Genomic DNA, 23,042 nt, shown 5'->3' with positions numbered 1-23,042 from the left:
ACCGTTCATTAAATGCTGGTCTTCTGTATGCAGTTTCCCTTCCACGTTGTCCTCACAGGAAGACTTTTTTATAGACCTGCCACCTGAATTTTAATTTTTGTCATCTTTGTTTTTCCTCTCTTGTAGATTAATAGTTTTGAACAGTTTAACATTAACTATGCCAATGAGAAACTCCAGGAATACTTCAACAAACACATCTTCTCCCTGGAGCAGCTAGAGTACAACAGGTAATGAAGGGAAGGGAGCAGTGCCTCTGTTCAAATTTCAGGATGCAAAACTGAGAACTGTCCAGTGCACTGTTTTGTTAGAGTGGGACTTCTGTCTTCAAGCAAGAAGTGCTCTCGAGTGTCTCATTATTATTTTTTTATTACTGTAGTGCCTAGGAGCAGGATCCCATTGTGCTAGGCACCGTACAAAGATGGTTTCTGCCCCAGATTGCTTACAGTAACCCCCAGCTGTAACTTAGTATCTCACATAAGATCTTTCTGAGGCTACAATCTCAACGTTGAATTGGTTCAAATATCAAGTTTTGCCTGGTTTCCACCCTAAACAATAAACCCTTTCCTGGCACCTGAAACTTAGCCCAGTCTTGCTGGAAGGAGGTGAACTAAAGCAAACCAGGCCCAAGTTTAAGATTTGTAAATTTTTACTTGTTTTCAAATGTTATAATGAAAGTTTTCAGCACCCTGCCCATCTCTAACTTCCTTCTGTTTCATCCGTACTCTCTCAGCTAGTCATTCACAGAGCTAGACTCAGCTCCTTTCTGTCACATGATGAAGGTGTTTCCAAGACGTATGGCCTTTTGTTTCTAAATCCATTGTGGTAGCTAAAAGAAACAAAAATCTGAAAACTCCAAATCCTCTTCTTTTCCTCCAATCAGTAATGGTGTTGTAACCAGATACCTTGGCTCTATTGTACTCAGCAAGGTTAGAAGGGAACACTGTGAACATCTGGCTTGACCTCCTGTGTAACACAGGCCATAGAACTTCCCTGAAACAATTCCTGTTTGAACACACGCATATCTTAGAATAACATCCAGTCTTTATTTAAAAATTGTCAGTGACAGAGAGTCCAGCACCATAACCCATCACTGGGTGGTTCTAGTGATTAATTACTTTCACTCTTAAAAATGTATGCCTCATTTCCAAATGGGGCTTTGGTCTGAAAAGGGAAAGTTCCTGAATCTGTAAGTTGAATAGGTCTCTGAGGGCTTTCTTTTTTCTAGTGACTCTTCTTCAGTGGAAGTGGTTGTGGTTTTGTCTTTGAGTTTGAAGGGTCCAACAGAAAGCCCTAGCCAGGTTATTCACTGAGTTTACAGTTGAGAGTTGGGCACTCTAGATAGCTATCTACCATTAAGATATTGTATTGATGCCCATCACCATAATATCTGAGCCTCTTGAGAGAGGGCAGCCAGAGAAATATTCGCCTCTAGCTCCAAGACAGAATCATTTATTTTTCTGAATGAGGCAATTGAATAGGGTCATTGAGACTGAATGTGAGCAGCTCTGTAAAGGAGAGCCACTGAACAGATAATTCTTTAAGTTCCGAAGATTGCCAAAATACAAGGCTATTTATACACCCGCTCCCGCAGCTGATTTCATCACTGCAGGAAGCACATGTTAAAAACATTGTCCTTCCTATGAAGGGAGATTTTTCCTAAAGATCAGATTGGAAGTGTCCAAACTCTGTGGCTGGATTTTAGAAAGGACTCAATAATGTTATGACTAATATTGTTTTTTGATATGCTAAAGACAGGCTTTTTTGCTTCAGGATATCAGCTAATCTCCTCAGTAGTCAGGAAATAGCTTCTGTGTATCACATTGCACAGTTGGCCAAGCGTATTATGGCACCAGAGGCAGGATATTACACTTGACCGATCAGTGTTCTGATCTGGTACAGCAAATTCTACATTTCCTTCAGTTCTGGAATAGAAGCTACTCTCTGAAGAAATCCCAGAGCCTCAGTTAAATCCTTCCAAATCTGTGAGGCCGCTGCCAAGGCCATTATTGGATAATGCAAGGCTCTTAAAAAACATGGATTCACTGAATTATTTTTTTTTCACATCCCAGTGAAGAAAATATCAGTTTTTTTGTTCCTTTGCGGTAGGCATGTCTATCTTGGAAATTTCCAGATATTTTGCTTCCAGTTGTTCCTCCACCTCCTACTCCCCCCTGGAAGTCATGTCTTCCACTTCCTACTTTCTTCTCCAGGGAGCCTGGGGATGGTGGTGGTGTGGTCGATCCCTTGAATCCCCCTTGGGTCCTCGCAATTTAGCTCTGAGCTGCCTCTAATATTCCTTCACCCCACCCCAGGGACTGGGAGATTACTCCTTATATCACTGTTTTTTTTTCTTCTTGTTTGGCAGGGAGGGAATAAGCTGGGAAGCCATTGACTGGATGGACAATGCAGAGTGCTTAGATCTCATTGAGAAGGTGGGCAGTTCTTTATAGAATTCATCTAGTTCCAAGAATCCTGGCAGGCTTGACCTGGCATGACACTTAACAATTTTTCCTTCCCCACACTTAGGCATTTGTTTTTATTGTACTTTGCCAATGCATGGCCTAAGCTGCAGGGCTGGCTCCCACATTCTGTTCTGTGGTTGGCTATCACATGGTCTCTGGGATTCTGCTGGTGTTTCCACATGTTAAAGCATGGGTAGATCAGCAAGATCTTTTTCACATCTTGTTCTCCCAAGAGCATGGGCCTCTTCATCCCCTAAAAAGCCCCTCTGTAAGAATGCAAATCCTCTGCTCATTGTTTGGGATCGACTTAGGTAGGGCTTTAACCTTCAAAATATGGATTTTATAAAGAAATTTCATTTCCACATACTTGGCGACGAGCCAGCATTCTACTTGTTGAGTCTGTAGATTGGCCACCAGGCGCCCTTTACACTCAAGCTTTCTAGGGTGTAACTCGAAGGGTGTCATTCAGCATGACAGTCTCAAACCTTTATTTCTCTAGCCTGAATCCTGTGCAGTTTGTAGTTTTACTGGTTGGTAAAGGCTGTCTCTCATTTGGCTGTAGAAACTAGGTTTGCTGGCACTGGTCAATGAGGAGAGTCGATTTCCCAAGGGCACAGACAGCACCCTCTTGGAAAAACTGCACAACCAGCATGCGGTAAGTAAGCAAACCATCCCCTAGGCCAGGGGTGGGCAAACTTTTTGGCCCAAGGGCCACATCTCGGTATGGAAATTGAATGGCAGGCCATGAATGCTCACAAAATTGGGGGGAGATCAGAGCTGGGGTAGGGGGCTGGGGTGCATCAGAGGTGCAGGCTCCAGGCAGTGCTTACCTCAAACAGCTCCTGGAAGCAGTGGCATGTCCCTTCTCCGGCTCCTATGTGGAGGCGTGGCCAGATGGCTCTGTGCGCCGCCCCATCTGCGGGTGCCGCCCCTGCAGCTCCCATTGGCCACAGTTCCATTGTTTGGGGTTTGACTCCTAGTGCCCCTGATGTGACTGCACAGTGTGTTGGGTTTGTTCCCGTGTTTCGATGCCTCACTCAGGGCATGTCTATACTTATGCTAAATCAACACTGCTGCGATCGATGCAGTGATGTCGATTTAGCGGGTCTGGTGAAGACCCGCTAAGTCGATGGCAGAGTGCTCTCCTGTTGATGTCTTACTCCAGCTTTCTGAGAAGTGTAAGGTAAGTTGGTGGGAGAGCATCTCCCATCGACACAGCAGAGCGTAGACACGTAACTGAAGTAGTGTAACTTAGGTCGACTTGCAGCTGTAGTGTAGACCAGCCCTCAGTGGTGGTGGCTCTGTAGTGTTGAGCTGTCTCTCTCCATCTTCCCGGGTCAGGCACAGATCTGTCTCATTGTTTTTGATGGAAAGTCTTTGATCATTCCTGGTAGTTTGGGGAAACCGCCTTCCTGCCTTTTGTCATAGAATGCTGGAGCAGTCAGTCCTAGGATCATAGGTACGATTTAGTCACAGGTATTTTTAATAAAGGTCAGGTCTGCGATCTGTCCATGACTTTTATTATAAATACCCCTGACTAAATCTTAGGTGCTCTGGGGGACACCAAGGTGTTGCTGCTGCTCTGGGTGGGGGCCTCCGGTGCGGCACCGCTGCTGCTCCAGGGGTTGGTGGGGGCACAGCCCAGGGCCCCTCTACTGCTCCTCTGCTCTGCTCTCCACCCAAGCAGCAGCCAGCGCAGCTGGCCCCGGGGGCGCCCGAGAAGGGGCCAGTGCCACTGGCCCTGTGGATGCCCCAGTTGCTCAGATTGCCCTGGGGTCAGACACACCGGCCGCTGCAGAAGTCACGGAGTTCCCAGAAAGTCATGGAATCCGTGACCCGGTGAAAGACTCCCAGCCTTAATCATAGGAATTGCCCTACCAGATTAGTACATCTAGTCCTGTATCCTGTCTCTGACAGTGACCAGCACCAGCTGCTTCAGAGGAAGAGGGAGAAACGCCCTAGTAGGCAGTTACAGAATAATTTTCTACTTGGGTAGCGAACATAAGAATGGCCATAGTGGGTCAGACCAAAGGTCCATCCAGCCCAGTATCCTGTCTACTGACAGTGGCCAATGCCAGGTGCCCCAGAGGGAGTGAACCTAACAGGTAATGATCTAGTGATCTCTCTCCTGCTATCTATCTCCACCCTCTGACAAACAGAGGCTAGGGACACCATTCCTTACCCATCTTGTCTAATAGCCATGAATGGACTTAACCTCCACGAATTTATCCAGTTCTCTTTTAACCCCTGTTATAGTCCTAGCCTTCACAACTTCCTCAGGCAAGGAGTTCCACAGGTTGACTGTGTGCTGAGTGAAGAAGAACTTCCTTTTATTTGTTTTAAACCTGCTACCCATTAATTTCATTTGGTGGCCCCTAGTTCTACCTACCTCCCACCTGCTGCTGCTTGCCCCCCTCCCAAACATCCACCCCCCCAACACACACCTTAACCATGTCTATTCGTGATCTGAAGCAGGAGGGTTTATTTCCTCTTTTTTTTATTATTTGAATTAAATCTTGTCTAATAGAACTGTTAATTTTTTCATTATTCACATAAACACCCAATCCTTTTAACACTACTGTGTTCCTTGCCTCCATTGTATCAAATGACTGAGGTAATTACATAGGGTAATTGTGCACTCTGTATAAAAATATTTCCTTGTATCAGTCTTAAATTTGCTGCCTTTCAATTTCATCGAATGTCCCTTTGTTTTTATATTGACAGATGGGGTAAACAGAAATGCCTAATTTACCTTCTTTATCCTGTTCATTATTTTGTAGCTTCATTTTATTGTATACTTGTAGCTTGTCCCCCCACCCTAATCCCTTATTCATCTCTTCTCTGAACTGTCCGGGTCTCTTCAGTTTCTCTTCATATGGAAAATTTCTCAGGCTTCTGTTGCCCGTCTCTGAACCCCTCTTTGTCTGTATATCCTTTCTGAGATAAGTGACCAGAATCAAATATTGTATCACTGGTAAGAAGGACCATTGATTTATAAAATTACATTGCAATATTTTCAGTAGTATTTTCCATTTCTTGCCTTTATGCTTCCAAATATTTTGTTTGCTTTTTTATTTGCAACTGCTGTGCATTGAACAAAGTTTTCACTGAGCTGCCCACAATGCCACCTATGTCTGTGTTTTCGTGAGGGACTGTAGTTAATGTAGAGTCCAGTGAGGTGTATGAGAGACTGGGGGATTTGAGTGAAGATAAAGAAAGGAGGGATTTATAGGTGAGGAGGAGGAGAGGTCCATGTACGAGCTAAAGTCTGGCGCCCAGGGAAGCCAGGAGGAGCACAAAAAGGGGCCTAGCCATAGCTGCTGGGGATCCTGTGGCCCTCATGGGGCAGAAGGGGAAAAGTTGAGAGAGTTTGGATTCATGAAAGAATGGAGCTGCTTCTTTGAATATGTTTCCTTACGGGTGGTCCACCACAGGAGATGCACACTTGTGTACTCTTGACCAGAGATTTGAATCAGCAGTGTCCATTTGTCCACACCTGCACACTACACAACCTGTGCTCCAGAGTGACGGTATATGGGGACGAGCAGACCTGCTGCCGCTCCAGTTCCTTCTCAACTGCCTACATCTTGAGACGGAGAAATTGGCATGTCTGCTGTTTCCTAGAAGCTATTACCCATTATTTTATTTACTTTACTCAGTTTTTGTTTTTGTTTTGTATTAATATTTGCTTTTTCCTTCTTTAATTTTGCACAAATATGTGCTTTAACTGCCACCCTCCTCAGTTCCCTGGCCTTCCTTGTTGGCTTAACTTCTGGGGTATCATAGAATATCAGGGTTGGAAGGGACCTCAGGAGGTCATCTAGTCCAATTCCCTGCTCCAAGCAGGACCAATCCCCAACTAAATCATCACAGCTAGGACTTTGACAAGCCTTACCTTAAAAACCTCTAAGGAAGGAGATTCCACCACCTCCCGAGGTAACCCATTCCAGTGCTTCACCACCCTCCGAGTGAAAAGGTTTTTCCTAATATCCAACCTAAACCTCCCCCACTGCAACTTGAGATCATTGCTCCTTGTTCTGTCATCCGGTACCACTGAGAACAGTCTAGATCCATCCTCTTTGGAACCCTCTTTCAGGTGGAACAGAAAATATGGCTTTTTGTATTGGTTGGGGTTGCAATGAGATCCACTGAAGAGCTGCAAAATAACATAGGTGTTCAGGTTCCTGAGGCCTAGAATTGACCTCCAGACACCATTTCTTTTGGGAACCAGGAAATATTTGGAATAAAATCCTCTTCCCACAATTTCTGGGGGAACTGGCTCTATCGTCCCCAGATGGAAGGAGGGGATTGAACCTCCAGGTTTAGGAGGTCCATGTGAGGAGAATCCCTGAAGAGGGGGTGGAGGGAGTGGGTGAAAGCATGGCCATGATTAGGGGGCTGGAGCACATGACTTACGAGGAGAGGCTGAGGGGACTGGGATTGTTTAGTTTGCAGAAGAGAAGATGATGGGGGATTTGATGGCTGCTTTCAACTACCTGATCCACTGTGGGGAGATCCCATGCTTCGCAGATGTTGTGGCAGATTAGGTTGCTGAGCTCCCACTTGTGGTACTGATGGAAGTTTCTGCTTATTGCATCTCCCATCGTGTTCTGGAGACCTGGCAGATAAACTGCAGAAATCTCTGTGCGGTAGGCAAAATACCAGTTCCAGTGATTCTATGTATAAGGACTGAGATCTTGCTCCCCCTTACCGATTTACATAGTGCATCGCTGTCCTGTTGTCTTATTGTTACTCTGACACAAGAACCCTGAATGTTGTAGAAAAAGTGCTGACACGCAGAAAAAACTGCCCTAGTTCTAAGACACTGATGTGAAGCAATGTATCCTGTGGGACCTTTTGCTCTGTGCTCCCCAGCCTAGGAGAAAGGCATCCAGTATGATGATTCTTGTGGGCATGAAAATGGAGAGGTACAGAAACTCATTTGCCAAGGTTGTGCCTGTTCGGCATGTACACACTCAACTGAGGATGCAGCTGCATATCTTTGGAAGATACCCTGCTATTCCCTACCCCACACTCTTCTACGCCTGCTCTCTGACACCACTAATCCTCCAGGTCATGCTATGTTCCCATCCTTAATTTCTACCAAAGGTCTCACTGGACTTTCATCTCAATCAGGATATCCATCTGCCTGTATTCTTTCCCAAACTTTATTCCTCAAGAGGAGAAGCTAGCCGCCACACTTTATATGTTAGAAAGGCACTCACCTTCTATCTGGACAGAGCAAGAATCTTTAGAATTTCCCCTAGGCTGTTTGTATCGTTCTCTAAAAGAATGAAAGGACAATCAATTTCCACACAGAGATTGTCAGAGTGGGTTTCAGTTTGTGTCATAGCCTCCTACGAGGCTAATGGGGTACAACTTGTCCCTCTCCAGGGTGACAGCCCACTCCATCAGGGCTCAGTCCACTTCTGTAGCCCTTTCCTTCATTGTAGAAATTTGCAGGTTCACAACCTGGTCCTCAGCTGACAAGTTCTTAAAAGATTGTGCTATCCTATCCATGTCCAAGATGGACACAATATTGATGATGCTGTCTTCCAAACCATCTTGATCTGCCTCCTCAGCACCGCCTCCTCGTTGAGTCACTGCTTGAGAGTCACCTATTGTGGAACACCCATAGGGACATATACTTGACCTCTTCGTAACTTGAGTTCTTTGAGAAGTTTTTGTCCCTATGTGTGCTCCGCCTCCTGCCCTCCTTCCTCTCTGCTGCAGAGTCTTTTGGCTCAGTAGTTGAGAAGAAACTGGACCAACAGCAGATCTGCTCCTCCCTGTATACCCTCATTCTGGAGCACAAGGTTGTGTAGGGTGCAGGCACAGATCTGCGGGCACAGCTGATTCAAATCTCCAGTTGAGAATGCATGGGTCCACTCATGTCCTGTGGTGGAGCACCCATGGGGAACAAAACATCTCAAAGAACTCAAGTTACCAAAAAGTAGGTAACCTTTTGGAGAGATTAGGATGAGAAAGAAGCAAGAGACTTAAGAAGACAGTGGGGAATGTGTTGTGGGACGATGAAAAACGTGGGCTTTGCAGGAGAGCGGAGAGGTGAATGTTGACAAAAGATTTTGGATATTATTCTGAGAGGGAATGAGGGAAGTCCAGGAAAGGAAGTGGATTGGGAGGGAAGGAGAGAGACATTAATAAACAGGGACAAAACAAAAGTGAAAGGGGAGGCAAAAGGAATCAAGAAAAGATTCTTGACATGGAGGCAAGAGGGTGGTAGAGAAATCTGGGTGTACTAAAATCAATAGGAGACAGCAAGGGCAAACAGGCTGAACAACATGGACTAGAAGATACCCAGTGAAAGAAAGAAAAGGCAGATGTAAAGAAGAACATAAAACAAAGGGAGACAGGAGAAGTATAATTAATTCTTCTAAAAAGGTGCAGAACTGCTATGCTAAACAAACTCCCTTGTTTTCATATCCTGCGCCGAAAGTTTTGGTCAATGCCAAATCTGTGTAAGTATTAGTATCATGCCAGCCATGTCCTAGCCTTATATGTAACATATGTAGGTTTTGGGTCCAATTCTGCAATCCTTTGTTCATAGAGCCTGGGAAGATTGGGCCTTTTTATGGTATTTGAATATATATTTGCAAGGTAGATGTAGGTTACTGTGCAGCCTCTGGGGTCAGGCTATGGGGCAATCAAGGTCCCCACCCACCCCAGTTTAGGCGCCAAAACTGTTCCTTGGATCATAGCGGAGACAGAGTTGTTGCATGAGCCTGTTTGTTCTTATGGCAGATAACCAGAAACCTTTTTCTTCTTTATTTCAGAGGAACCATTACTATGTGAAGCCACGGGTGACAGATCACCAGTTTGGGATCAGGCATTATGCTGGAGAGGTAGGTGTGCATGCTGTATTTTGAAACATGCCCAAGAGGAAGGAGTCAGCAGGTAGAAGGATCTAAGCCACTGGCATTCATCTAAGAGTCCTGAGTTATGCAAACTGCTGGGAATGGCAGCTCCACTAAGCTTCCTGCTTTGGATCATAGCCCAGAAGAATAGACATGGTGTTGAGTTGGGCCCCTAGGTGTTACTGTGATACAAATAATAAAATGTCCTGAGTTGTGATCTCTTTGCTTCTTCCTTGCTGTGTGTCCTTGGGCAAGTCATTTCCCTTGTTCTGTTCCTCAGTTTTAGCATCTGTAAAATGGGGAGCATGATCTTGACTCACTCCCTAACTAATTAACTAATGTGTGGGAGTGTTTTGAGCATGTATAGAGCTATATTAATGTTAAGTACTATTAATATGAGCTGCAGCTTTATAACTTCTCCTCATCATTTTCTTCCTGGTGATGGATCTTGATTGTGGGAAGATGTAGCAGAACTATGCTGCAGTGTGATGCTCCATCCCTGGATCTCAGCTGTCTGCATCCATCCTGCTCTAATGAGAGCTCCCCATTGGAGGGAGAGGAAGGGGTGTTGATGTCTCATAGAATCATAGAATATCAGAGTTGGAAGGGACCTCTGGAGGTCATCTAGTCCAACCCCCTGCCCAGAGCAGGACCAATCCCAACTAAATCATCCCAGCCAGGGCTTTGTCAAGCCTGACCTTAAAAACTTCTAAGGAAGGGGATTCCACCACCTCCCTAGGTAACGCATTCCAGTGTTTCACCACCTTCCTAGTGAAAAAGTTTTTTCCTAATATCCAATCTAAATCTCCCCCACTGCAACGTGAGACCATTACTCCTTGTCCTGTCATCTGCTATCACTGAGAATAGTCTAGATCCATCCTCTTTGGATCCACCTTTCAGGTAGTTGAAAGCAGCTATCAAATCCCCCCTCATTCTTCTCTTCCACAGACTAAACAATCCCAGTTCCCTCAGCCTCTCCTCATAAGTCATGTGTTCCAGTCCCCTAATCATTTTTGTTGCCCTCCGCTGGATGTTTTCCAATTTTTCCACATCCTTCTTGTAGTGTGGGGCCGAAAACTGGACACAGTACTCCAGATGAGGCCTTACCAATGTCGAATAGAGGGGAACGATCACGTCCCTCGATCTGCTGGCAATACCCCACTTACACACCCCAAAATGCCGTTAGCCTTCTTGGCAACAAGGGCACACTGTTGACTCATATCCAGCTTCTCGTCCACTGTCACCCCTAGGTCCTTTTCTGCCGAACTGCTGCTTAGCCATTCGGTCCCTAATCTGTAGCGGTGCATGGGATTCTTCCGTCCTAAGTGCAGGACTCTGCACTTGTCCTTGTTGAACCTCATCAGATTTCTTTTGGCCCAATCCTCCAATTTGGCTAGGTCCCTCTGTATCCTATCCCTACCCTCCAGCGTATCTACCACTCCTCCCAGTTTAGTGTCATCTGCAAACTTGCTGAGGGTGCAATCCACACCATCCTCCAGATCATTAATGAAGATATTGAACAAAACCGGCCCCAGGACCGACCCTTGTGGCACTCCGCTTGATACTGTCTGCCAACTAGACATGGAGCCATTGATCACTACCCGTTGAGCCCGACAATTAGCCAACTTTCTACCTACCTTATAGTCCATTCATCCAGCCCATACTTCTTTAACTTGCTGGCAAGAATACTGTGGGAGAGTGTGTCAAAAGCTTTGCTAAAGTTGAGGAATAACACATCCACTGCTTTTTCCCTTCATCCACAGAACCAGTTATCTCATCATAGAAGGCAATTACGTGAGTCGGGCATGACTTTCCCTTGGTGAATCCATGCTGACTGTTCCTGATCACTTTCCTCTCGTCTAAGTGCTTCAGAATTGATTCCTTGAGGACATGCTCCATGATTTTTCTGGGGACTGAGGTGAGGCTGACCGGCCTGTAGTTCCCAGGATCCTCCTTCTTCCCTTTTTTAAAGATTGGCACTACATTAGCCTTTTTCCAGTCTTCCGGGACTACCCCGATCGCCATGAGTTTTCAAAGATAATGGCCAATGGCTCTGCAATCACATCCGCCAATTCCTTTAGCACTCTCGGATGCAACGCATCCGGCCCCATGGACTTGTGCATGTCCAGTTTTTCTAAATAGTCCCGAACCACTTCTTCCCTCACAGAGGGCTGGTCACCTCCTCCCCATGCTGTGCTGCCCAGTGCAGTAGTCTGGGAGCTGACCTTGTTCGTGAAGACAGAGGCAAAAAAAGCATTGAGTACATTAGCTTTTTCCACATCCTCTGTCACTAGGTTGCCTCCCTCATTCAGTAAGGGGCTCACACTTTCCTTGGCTTTCTTCTTGTTGCCAACATACCTGAAGAAACCCTTCTTGTTACTCTTAACATCCCTCGCTAGCTGCAACTCCAGGTGTGATTTAGCCTTCCTGATTTCATTCCTACATGCCCAAGCAATATTTATATACTCATCCCTGGTCATTTGTCCAATCTTCCACTTCTTGTAAGCCTCTTTTTTGTGTTTAAGATCAGCAAGGATTTCACTGTTAAGCCAAGCTGGTCGCCTGCCATATTTACTATTCTTTCTACACATCGGGATGGTTTGTCCCTGTAACTACAATAAGGATCCACAAAGGCTTGACATAAGGTTTAAAACAGGCTTGACAAAGCCCTGGCTGGGATGATTTAGTCGGGGATCGGTCCTGCTTTGAGCAGGGGGTTGGACCAGATGACCTCCTGAGGTCCCTTCCAACCCTGATATTCTATGATTCTTTAAAATACAGCCAGCTCTCCTGGACTCCTTTCCCCCTCATGTTATTCTCCCAGGGGATCCTGCCCATCAGTTCCCGGAGGGAGTCAAAGTCTGCTTTTCTGAAGTCCAGACTCCACTCTAGGGACAAAAGATGTGTGTGTGTGTGTGGGGGGGGCTTTCCACTAGGTGGTTCAAGGATACTGGGGAGGACATGGTTGCTAGATAGAGGGGAAGAGTGTGTTCTGTGCCAAGGATGATCAGCAGGAATGTCATTGCAGGAGCCATTTTAGACCAGCTCCTACCCAAGACTGAATTTAATGAAGCAGCTGGGATCCCCAGTCCCACAGCGGAGACTGAATGTGCTCAACACAAACTGAATCTAATTGTTGGCCAGACACAGAATGAGTCTTGATTACACAGATGTTCTGATCAGCTACAGAGTCCGTCTCCACTCACACCTATGAGGTCCGCAGTTACCCCCTTCCCGTGGGCCCAGGAAATCCCATTCCTCGCCTCACTGGCTTCATAGCTACCTCAACCCTAACCTTCCCAGCAAGGCACAAGATCTTATCCTGCCTCATAGCACTTGATAGGTATGGCATGGCTTATATGATATTACGTGGTGTCATTTGAATAATAGTCAGTGATCACATATATTGGACTGTGTCACTATAAGGCAGAAGCACAAGATGGCAGAGTCAAAGCTGAATGAACAATCTTAACTCAGATATTTCCTCACTTTTGAGTGTTTAACTATGCAACATTTTCACTCTTTAAACTTAGTATTTTTATCTGAATTTCCTCCCCACACCCAAGAAAAGGCAAAAAAAATTTCACTGTGCGGAAGTATTTGGCTAGGCCCTCCTGGATACTCTGCAGCCTTGCAAGATTCACAGGACTCAGCCTCCCCAGACTGGAGACTCTGCACAGATGTTGCTGTATCCAAACATTAAGGGACTGAGGCAAGGGCCCCATGGACCTAATACAATGCACAATGAATATGCATGCTGCTGCACAGATGGGCCTTCCTGGGTTGTACACTTCACCAGCAGAGCATCATGCACTGGGACCTGATATGGGGCCAGATTTTAAAAAATGCCCACAACCCTGCTGCTCCTATCAGTACATGTACGGCCAGATTTTCTGCAAACCCAGCTGCTTATTTTGGTGCCTAAATGGGAGCTGAGCTCTTCTGAACATCTGGTCCCAAATGTGGGCACTGAGATCTTCTGAAAATTCGGTCCATAGTTACAAATGTTCTATACATGCTTCAAATCCCATTTTCTGTACGGCATGACTTGATGAAATCCGAACACTCAGGACCATATTTTCACAGCCTATCCCAGTCACTGTGGTGCTACAGCTATTTGAAAAATAAATTTACCAGAATATTTTAAAATGGGGAAAGTATCTTTGTGCCCTAGTGCAGGGGGTCTCAACCTTTTTCTTTCTGAGGGCCCCCTCTCTCACCAACATGCTATAAAAACCCCACAGCCCCCCTGTGTCACAACAGCTGCTTTTCTGCATCTAAAAACCAGGGCTGGCATTAGGGGGTACCACGTAGGGCAATTGCCCATGGCCCCACGCCACAGGGCCCCCCACAAAGCTACATTGCTCAGGCTTCGGCTTCCTCCCCAGGTGGCGGGGCTCAGGGCCCCGGGCTTCAGCCCCATGCAGTGGGGCTTTGGCTTTCTGCCCTGGGCCCCAGCGAGTCTAATGCCAGCCTTGCTTGGCGGACTCCTTGAAACCTGCTCACAGCCCCCCCGGAGGCCCCGGAGCCCTGGTTGACAACCACTGTCCTAGTACCTTGCTACTTATTTCTTCAGTGATTAAGTCTTCCTCTGTCACTCTGCCACTGTACATTACACAGGCCTCTACTTCTGCCTTCTGAATTAGTTGGCCTTTGTTGTTTGATGCTGAGTTGAGTGCTGTGTGTGGTGATGTGACAGCAGAACTATCCTCCGTCTTCCTAAGACATTTCTTTCTCTTACAACTGCAGCCTTATTGGCAGGCCCCTGGAGAGATGTGGGTAAGAGTGCCCTCCCCCAGTGGTCCGGCAATGCTAGGGGACCTTTTTTGTGGCCATAACAATGAGGCCTCATTAATTCGTTTGTAAGTTAAAGTGCACTGCGATCTGATATATGAGGGATCTGTCTGCTCTGCCTTGGTGTGTACAGGTGCTCTGTGCGTGTGTGTTCGTTCCCATATGGGAAGGATATTACCTTCCCTCTCTGTGTGTGTGGAAGGGATTCAGTGCCCTATGCATAGGCTGCTGTATGTGAGGGGGGCAGAAGGGGTTGGCCACTGTGTGTGTGTGTGTGTGGTGTGATTGGCAGCTGTGTATGTATTGTGAGGAGTCGGGGTCAGCAGTCCTCGATCTGTGTGCGTGAATGGAGAAAGATAAGAGTATGCTCTGTTGACAAAACCATCGGTGTAGACACAGCTCTCTCAGCAAAGGCGTGCTTCCAGTGACATAGCTAAGGTTGGCCAGGGAGGAGATGTTCTACGCTGGCAGGTAGACTCCTTCTGTCAGCGTATGCCGCGTCTACACTAGGGGTCTATGCCAGCATAGCTATGTCAGCCTAGGCTCTGTAGTGTAGACATTCTACGTTTTGAAGGTTTTCTTTGGAACTTTGAGTGCTAGAAACAACTTTTTTGTACATGAAAGCCTGGATTGCGACCTCATGGAGAGACTCCAGGAGCCAGGGCTCTAAGCACGTGCCTGTAGAGCATGGGCATGTCGGAGTTTCCTGCTCTGTTGTCCTGTCATTGGCACACAGTGGGGCTGCGTGCAGGGTGGCCCTGTATGTTGGCATGTGTGGGGGAGGGGGTGTCACTGTGGCTTGAATTGCTTGCATTGTTATGTACTAGTCAGCGTGTATTGTCTGTGTCACAGGTATTGTATGATGTGAGAGGGTTTCTGGAGAAGAACAGAGACACCTTTCGGGATGACATTTTAAATATGCTGAAGGATAGCAGGTAAGCAGCCCTTAATGCTCAGCAGGGGAGAAGGGAGGCCGGGATGAAGAGGACTCTGTGGGACTAAATTGAGCAGCATTCACATGGTAGCAGGGTCATGGAGAGGAAGAGTTACTTTATATGATTGACCAAGTTCCTATCTCTCTGTATATTGGCAGCAGGAGTGGGGGCTGGAGAAGAAGTCAGTTTTACTGCAAAGAAATTGATACAAAGAAACATATATTGAGTATCAGCATTGCCTTTGTTATGGGATGGACTTTGCTTGTTTTCTTCCATGAAGATTTTCTGTGCCAGAAAGGTGACACTTTGGAACTCCCAAGGGATCCTTTGACTCAGGGAACTGCAGTACTTAACAGGCATAGCCATGCATCTACATACCATCCTCACCCTCACGCTGCGGAGAGTGGGGAGGAAGAAGGGGCACCAAAGGAGATGCTGAACGAGTAGCCTGAGAGGGGGAGGAGAAGCCGACAGGACAATTTTACAGGTGCTGTAGTGGCGAAATCTATGCAACATTGATTTGCTGTTTGCATCTGGGGTTTTCAGATTCTTTATGCCACATTTGCTGCTCCAGTGGACAGCACAGCCCCAAGCATAAGTTAGAGCAGTCTCAAGGTCTGCTCTAGCTTATGGCAGCTTCCCTACTGATGCCAATGGGATACTCTGCACCCTACAATACCAAAAATGCAAACTGCTGTGGCCTCCAAAATCATGGAGCAGGTCCTTAAGGAATCAATTCTGAAGCACTTAGAGGAGAGGAAAGTGATCAGGAACCAGTCAGAATGGATTCACCAAGGGCTAGTCATGCCTGACTAGTCTAATTGCCTTCTATGATGAGATAACTGGCTCTGTGGATGAGGGGAAAGCAGTGGATGTGTTTATTCCGTGACTTTAGCAAAGCTTTTGATACTGTCTCCCACAGTATTCTTGCCAGCAAGTTAAAGAAGTATGGGCTGGATGAATGGACTATAAGGTGGATAGAAAGCTGGCTAGATCGTCGGGCTCAGCGGGAAGTGATCAATGGCTCCATGTCTAGTTGGCAGCCGGTATCAAGCGGAGTGCCACAAGGGTCAGACCTGGGGCCGGTTTTGTTCAATATCTTCATTAATGATCTGAAGGATGGCATGTACTGCACCCTCAGCAAGTTTGCAGATGACACTAAACTAGGAGGAGAGGTAGGTAGGCTACAGAGGGATCTAGACAAATTAGAGGATTGGGCCAAAAGAAATCTGACAAGGTTCAACAAGGACAAGTACAGAGTCCTGCACTTAGGATGGAAGAATCCCATGCACCGCTACAGACTAGGGACCGAGTGGCTCAGCAGCAGTTCTGCAGAAAAGGACCTAGGGGTTACAGTGGATGAGAAGCTGTATATGAGTCAACAATGTGCCCTTGTTGCCAAGAAGGCCCAATGGCATTTTGGGATGTATAAGTAGGGGCATAGCGAGCAGATTGAGGGACGTGATCATTTCCCTCTATTTGACATTGGTGAGGCCTCATCTGGAGTACTGTGTCCAGTTTTGGGCCCCACACTACAAGAAGGATGTGGAAAAATTGGAAAGAGTCCAGCGGAGGGCAACAAAAATTATTAGTGGGCTGGAGCACGTGATTTATGAGGAGAGGCTGAGGGAACTGGGATTATTTAGTCTGCGGAAGAGAAGAATGAGGGGGGATTTGATAGCTGCTTTCAACTACCTGAAAGGGGGTTCCAAAGAGGATGGCTCTAGACTGTTCTCAGTGGTAGCAGATGACAGAACAAGGAGTAATGGTCTCAAGTTGCAGTGGGGGAGGTTTAGGTTGGATATTAGGAAACACTATTTTACTAGGAGCGTGGTGAAACACTGGAATGGGTTACCTAGGGAGGTGGTGGAATCTCCTTCCTTAGAGGTTTTTAAGGTCAGGCTTGACAAATCCCTGGCTGGGATGATTTAGTTGGGGATTGATCCTGCTTTGAGCAGGGGGTTGGACTAGATGACCTCCTGAGGTCCCTTCCAACCTTGATATTCTATGATTCTTTTCCCACTGTGTCCCTGACCAATCCCATGGCGCTCCCCCATGCTGGGGGCTGTATGGGGCAGAGGGTGTTGGGCTAGCCATGGTGGTCCTGTGCCATCACTGTGCTGGGGGAATCCTCCAGGGTGCTGTTATAAATCTTTACAGCCCCTTTAAGCTGCTAGCAAGGCATAAAGAGCTATACTCAGAATTTTTCTGTCCTCTTCCCTCTGCCTGTTTTTTCTTGAGGTTCTTGGGCTTGGGAATCTGGATCGGAGAGCTCCAAACTAAGGACCTGCAATGGAGGGGGACTGGACTTGAGGACACAGGAGGCCTCAGTCCTAAGTTCCTAGGACCTTCAGAGGTCACCTCATTGCCATCTGATGTTCCTTCTGAGGGCCTTTGGATACAGGGAGCTCTTGCTATGAAATCATCTAGGGGTAAGGGCCCTAGTGCAGGGTCTCAGACACATGGACTATCAGCAGCTACAGGATCTCACTCCTTTGCTAGAAGGTGGGCTGGGATATATGATGATATTTTAGGGATGTCACAGGGTGGCTGACCCCTTTAAATGAAGCAGGTCCAGGTCCCCTGTGCCAGCACTGGTGCTCCCTGTTTGGCCAGTTAAGAGGGTGGGGCAGCACCTGAGGCTATCTATGATCAGGGACAATCTGAGAGAAAGAAGTCACAGAAGGCAGCTGTAGGAGGTTCTGGAGGAGAGGCTGAACTGCACACAGTATTCAAGGTGTGGACATATCCTGGATTTATATAGAGCATTATGATATTTATTGTTTTATTATCTATCCCTTTCCTAATGGTTCCTAACTTTCTGTTAGCATTTTTTGACTGCGGCTACACATTGAGTGGATGTTTTCAGAGAACTATCCACAATGACTCCAAGATCTCTTTCTTGAGTGGTAACAGCTAATTTAGACCCCATCATTTTGTATTTATAATTTGGTTTATGTTTTCTAATGTGCATCACTTTGCAATCATCAATATTGAATTTCATCTGTCATTTTGTTGCCTAGTCACCCAGTATTGTGAGATCCCTTTGTAGCGCTTCACAGTCTGCTTTGGGCTTAACTATCTTGAGTAATTTTGTATCATCTGCCAATTTGCCACCTCACTTTTTACCCCTTTTTCCAGATAATTTTTGAATATGTTGAACAGCACTGGTCCCAGGACAGATCCCTGGGGGACACCACTATTTATCTCTCTTCATTCTGAAAACTGGCCGTTTATTCCTACCCTTTCCCCCGTCCTTTGAACCAGTTACTGGTCCATGAGAGGACCTTCCTTGTTATCATATGACTGCTTACTTTGATTAAGAGCTTTTGGTGAGGGATCTTGTCAAAGACTTTCTGAAAGTCCAGTGGATCACTCTTGTCCATATTATAGACAAACTAAGAAACTTTCAGCCAGATGGAAAAGTAAAAACTGCTAGAAATAACAATAATAATAACTTGGAGATACCAGAGCCAATGAATGCCTCTGCATGAGAAAAGGAAAATCAGCAGAAAGATTGGGAACAGACTGCATATGTTTCAAGGCTCAGAGCCTTCTTGGGTAACATGCTTTCAATGGTTCATCTCCAAGAGTGGGTATCTGTGAAGGCAATTACATGACGTGTGACTGGAATACCATGTGGCTGTGCCATGAGAGAAGGGATGCAGCAATCTGGCTGGAACATGGACTGCTGTTTGTGCAGTTCCTCCTTGGGGGTCTGTGTAGCAAGAAGGAGGAGATGTGCTGCTTAAGACAGAATGCAGAACGCTGTCTGTGTAACATCATGCTTCGAGGTAGTAAGAGACAGGAAATGCAGCTCTGCATCTGGAGTGTGGGCTGCTGTCAGTGTTGCAGCAGTTTAGGGGTCTGTGCATCTAGATGGAGGGGATGCCCTGCTGAGCCCTGTGCTGCAGCCGCATTGTTGTGTAGTGGTGTTTTGGGAAGGTATAAGTAGGATGCCTGGCACATGGGTCGGGTGGTAAATGAGCACCCAAGCTCTGATTCTTTCGTAGCTGACCCTAGAATCTGATGTCCTGTGTTTTCTGTCTGACCCTCCTCCTCACCGCCAGGCTGGACTTCATCTATGACCTCTTTGAAAGAGTCTCCAGCCGGAGCAGTGAGGAAACTCTGAAGATGGGAACCCAGAGGCGCAGGCCGACTGTCAGCTCCCAGTTCAGGGTAAGGAATTCCCCAAGAAAGTGGGCGACTCTTCAGAGTGAAGAGGAGGAACTGGGGCCGGGGTGACTGAATAAGAAGTTGAGTGTGGGGTGAAGAAGAGAGACAAGAGAATGAGTGATTCCTTCAGTTTCTTTTCCAGCCCTGTAAACCTGCTGGGATGTTGCAGATAGATAACACAATGTCTCTCTCCCACAGTTTACGCTGTAATGTGCGGGAGGTGATAAACTGGGAACAGGGAGAGGATGAGCACTACAACAAGAATATGCTTTTGCTTTTTGCAGCAATGTCTTGAGTGTCTCAGTTTGTTTTTTCAAGTACTGATCCTATGGGGTGGGGGAGGGGGCTGGAGTTTAAGCTAAGTGTTAATAGGTCTTGTGGAGGCAGTAGTTTTTATATGGGCACATAAGAACAGCCATACTGGATCAGACCAATGGTCCATCTAGCCCAGTCTCCTGTCTTGCAATAGTGGCTGGTGCCAGGTGCTTCAGAGGGAATGAACAGAACAGGTAGTCATCAAGTGATCCATCCCCTGACCCACTTTACCAGATTCTGGCACACAGAGGCTAGGGACACTGCAGAGCATGGTTTTGCATCTCTGCCCATCCTGGTTAATAGCCATTGATGAACCTATCCTCCAGGAACTTATCTAGTTCTTTTTTGAACCCTGTTATAGTCTTGGCCTTCACAACATCCTCTGGCAAAGAGTTCCACAGGTTGACGGTCCAGTGTGTGAAGAAATACTTCCTTTTGTTTGCTTTAAACCTGCTGCCTGGTACTTTCATTGGGTGACCCCTTTTTCTTGTGTTATATGAAGGGGTAAATAACACTTTTTCTCCACACCAGTCATGATTTTATAGACCTCTATTTTATTCCCCCTCCCCCCCCCTTAGTTGTCTCTTTTCCAAGATGAACAGTCCCAGTGTTTTTAATCTCTCCTCATATGGAAGCTGTTCCAAACCTGTAATAATTTTTCTTGCCCTTCTCTGTACCTTTTCCATTTCTAGTATAATTTTTTTGAGATGGGCAACCAGAAAGGTGTGGGCATACCATGGATGTATATAGTGGCATTATGATATTTATTGTCTTATTATCTATCCCTTTCCTAATGGTTCCCAACATTCTGTTCGCTTTTTTGACTGCTGCTGCACATTGAGCGAATGTTTTCTGAGAACTAGCCACAATGACTTTCTTGACTGGTATCAGTTAATTTAGACCCTATAATTTTGTATATATAGTTTGGGTCTTGTTTTCCAGTGTGCATTACTTTGCATTTATCAACACTGAATTTCATCTGCCGTTGTCCAGTCACCCAGTTTTGTGAAATCCCTTTGTAACTCTTCACAATCTGGTTTGGACTTAACTACGTTGAGTAATTTTGTATCATTTTCAAACTTTGCCACCTCACTTTTTACCCCTTTTTTCCAGGTAATTTTTGAATATGTTGAACAGCACTGGTCCCAGTACAGACCCCGGGGGGACACCACTATTTACCTCTCTCCATTCTGAAAACTGACCTTTTATTCTTACCCTCTGTTTCCTGTGTTTTTAACTATGAGAGGTCCTTCTCTCTTATCTCATAACTGAGTACTTTGTTTAAGAGCCTTTGGTGAGGGATCTTGTGAAAAGCTTTCTGAAAGTCCAAGTACACTGTATCCACTGGATCACCCTTGTCCATGTTCATTGCCTCCCTCAAAGAATTCTAATAGAATCATAGAATATCAGGGTTGGAAGGGACCTCAGGAGGTCATCTAGTCCAACCCCCTGCTCAAAGCAGGACCAATCCCCAATTAAATCATCCCAGCCAGGGCTTTGTCAAGCCTGACCTTAAAAACTTCTAAGGAAGGAGATTCTACCACCTCCCTAGGTAACGCATTCCAGTGTTTCACCACCCTCCTAGTGAAAAAGTTTTTCCTAATATCCAACCTAAACCTCCCCCACTGCAACTTGAGACCATTACTCCTTGTCCTGTCCTCATCTACCACTGAGAATAGTCTAGAACCATCCTCTCTGGAACCACCTCTCAGGTAGTTGAAAGCAGCTATCAAATCCCCCCTCATTCTTCTCTTCTGCAGACTAAACAATCCCTCAGCCTCTCCTCATAAATCATGTGTTCCAGACCCCTAATCATTTTTGTTGCCCTTCGCTGGACTTTCTCCAGTTTATCCACATCCTTCTTGTAGTGTGGGGCCCAAAACTGGACACAGTACTCCAGATGAGGCTTCACCAATGTCAAATAGAGGGAAATGATCACGTCCCTCAATCTGCTCGCTATGCCCCTACTTATACATCCCAAAATGCCATTGGCCTTCTTGGCAACAAGGGCACACTGCTGACTCATATCCAGCTTCTCGTCCACTGTCACCCCTAGGTCCTTTTCCGCAGAACTGCTGCCTAGCCATTCGGTCCCTAGTCAATACATTGGTGAGGAATGATTTTCCTTTACAAAAGCCGTGTAGGCTCTTCCCCACAAATCATGTTAATCTATATGTCTGATAATTCTGTTCTTTACTATAGTTTCAACCAATTTGCCTGGTACTGAAATTAGGCTTGCTAACCAGTAATTGCCAGGATCCTCTCTGGAGCCTTTTTAAAATTTGGCATCACATTAGCTATCCTTTAGTCATCTGGTCCAAAAGCTGATTTAAGAGAGAGGTTACATACCACAGTTAGTATTTCTGCAATTTCATATTTGAGTTATTTCAGAGCTCTTGGGTGAGTACCACCTGATCCTGGTGACTTATTACTGTTAATTTATCAATTTGTTCCAAATTGACACTGTCCATTTAAAAAAAAACTGTGAAAATTTGTTCCAGTTTTACACCCCTCCCAAGTCCCTGCTAATTTTTGTGGGGTTTTTTTACAATCATATTTTCCTATTTTAAAAGTGTGAGACACCCACATAAACTGACTGCCTGTACGGGAGAAACAGTGAGAGTGGCTACCACAAAGATGCAGGTGCAGTGATCTTGGGTGTTGTTTGTAACTTAGGGGTCTCAGACTTCATGATTGTATAGGCTGAACTCATGGCAAACACCAGGGGCTTATTCTATCCCTTCATTCTCCCAACAACCTCTCTGTATACCACCCACCCATTTCCTTCTTTTTCAATGACTCCCTGCCAACCCCCCACCCAATGTCAGGGCTCTGTGTATCTGCAGTTGCCCCCTCCCGCATGCTCGGGGCTTTGTGTGGCTCCCCATGCTCGGGGCTCTGTGAGCCTCCTCATTCTCACTTTCTCTCTATACCAGCATGCCCAACCTCCCCTCCACCATAGGTTCTGTGACCCACCCCACTGCTCCCTCCCCTCCATCTTAGTGTGTCACAGATCCGGTTGGCTCCCCATAAGACTGCTGTGAAGGGAGTCAAAGTCTTGGATCCCTGGGTGGATTAAGCTTCCCTGGGTCTCAGCAGGCTGCAGCTCAGTTTCCTTCCTTAGTCTCTCTGTTACATTTCCTGGGCCCTAACTCTGTCTGCTACCCCTTCCTGGACATGGAGCTCTTTACTCCTCAGGACCACCTCTAACCTCCAAAATACCCCAGTTGCTTAAACACACCATGTGCCAATATCCCACTAAAATTTGTGAGCCTTCTGGTTCATGGTTTATTTCTCTCTGAAGAAGTGTGGAACTGTAAAGCATTTAACAAGGGGAGACACTTTGCCCAGAGTCCAACACGATTGCTCTTTTACTTGATCTGTATTTTCTTGTGCTTTATATCATTATTTAGAAAACAATGAATGTCCTAACCACAGTGGTGATTGCTAGCTCACCGTTCCCTTAGCAGTCCTTGGGGGGGCTA

The 23,042-nt window shown here is 46.2% G+C and overlaps 1 protein-coding gene across 1 annotated transcript in view; it reads left to right on the top strand.

The window, feature by feature from the left end:
- Positions 1 to 23,042, top strand: part of LOC144272335 (unconventional myosin-X-like) — a 229,841-nt gene that overhangs the window by 79,345 nt on the left and 127,454 nt on the right. Inside the window, exons 13-18 of the mRNA XM_077830334.1 lie at positions 127 to 227; positions 2,366 to 2,432; positions 3,025 to 3,117; positions 9,257 to 9,325; positions 14,984 to 15,066; positions 19,137 to 19,245. Coding sequence (XP_077686460.1) covers positions 127 to 227; positions 2,366 to 2,432; positions 3,025 to 3,117; positions 9,257 to 9,325; positions 14,984 to 15,066; positions 19,137 to 19,245 — 522 coding nt within the window. The remainder of the gene's footprint in view (positions 1 to 126; positions 228 to 2,365; positions 2,433 to 3,024; positions 3,118 to 9,256; positions 9,326 to 14,983; positions 15,067 to 19,136; positions 19,246 to 23,042) is intronic.

Source organism: Eretmochelys imbricata, chromosome 11, assembly GCF_965152235.1.
Source record: "Eretmochelys imbricata isolate rEreImb1 chromosome 11, rEreImb1.hap1, whole genome shotgun sequence".
Lineage (NCBI taxonomy): Eukaryota > Metazoa > Chordata > Testudines > Cheloniidae > Eretmochelys > Eretmochelys imbricata.
The sequence above is the reverse complement of the archived record's forward strand: the minus strand, read 5'-3'. Positions and strand labels throughout refer to the sequence as shown.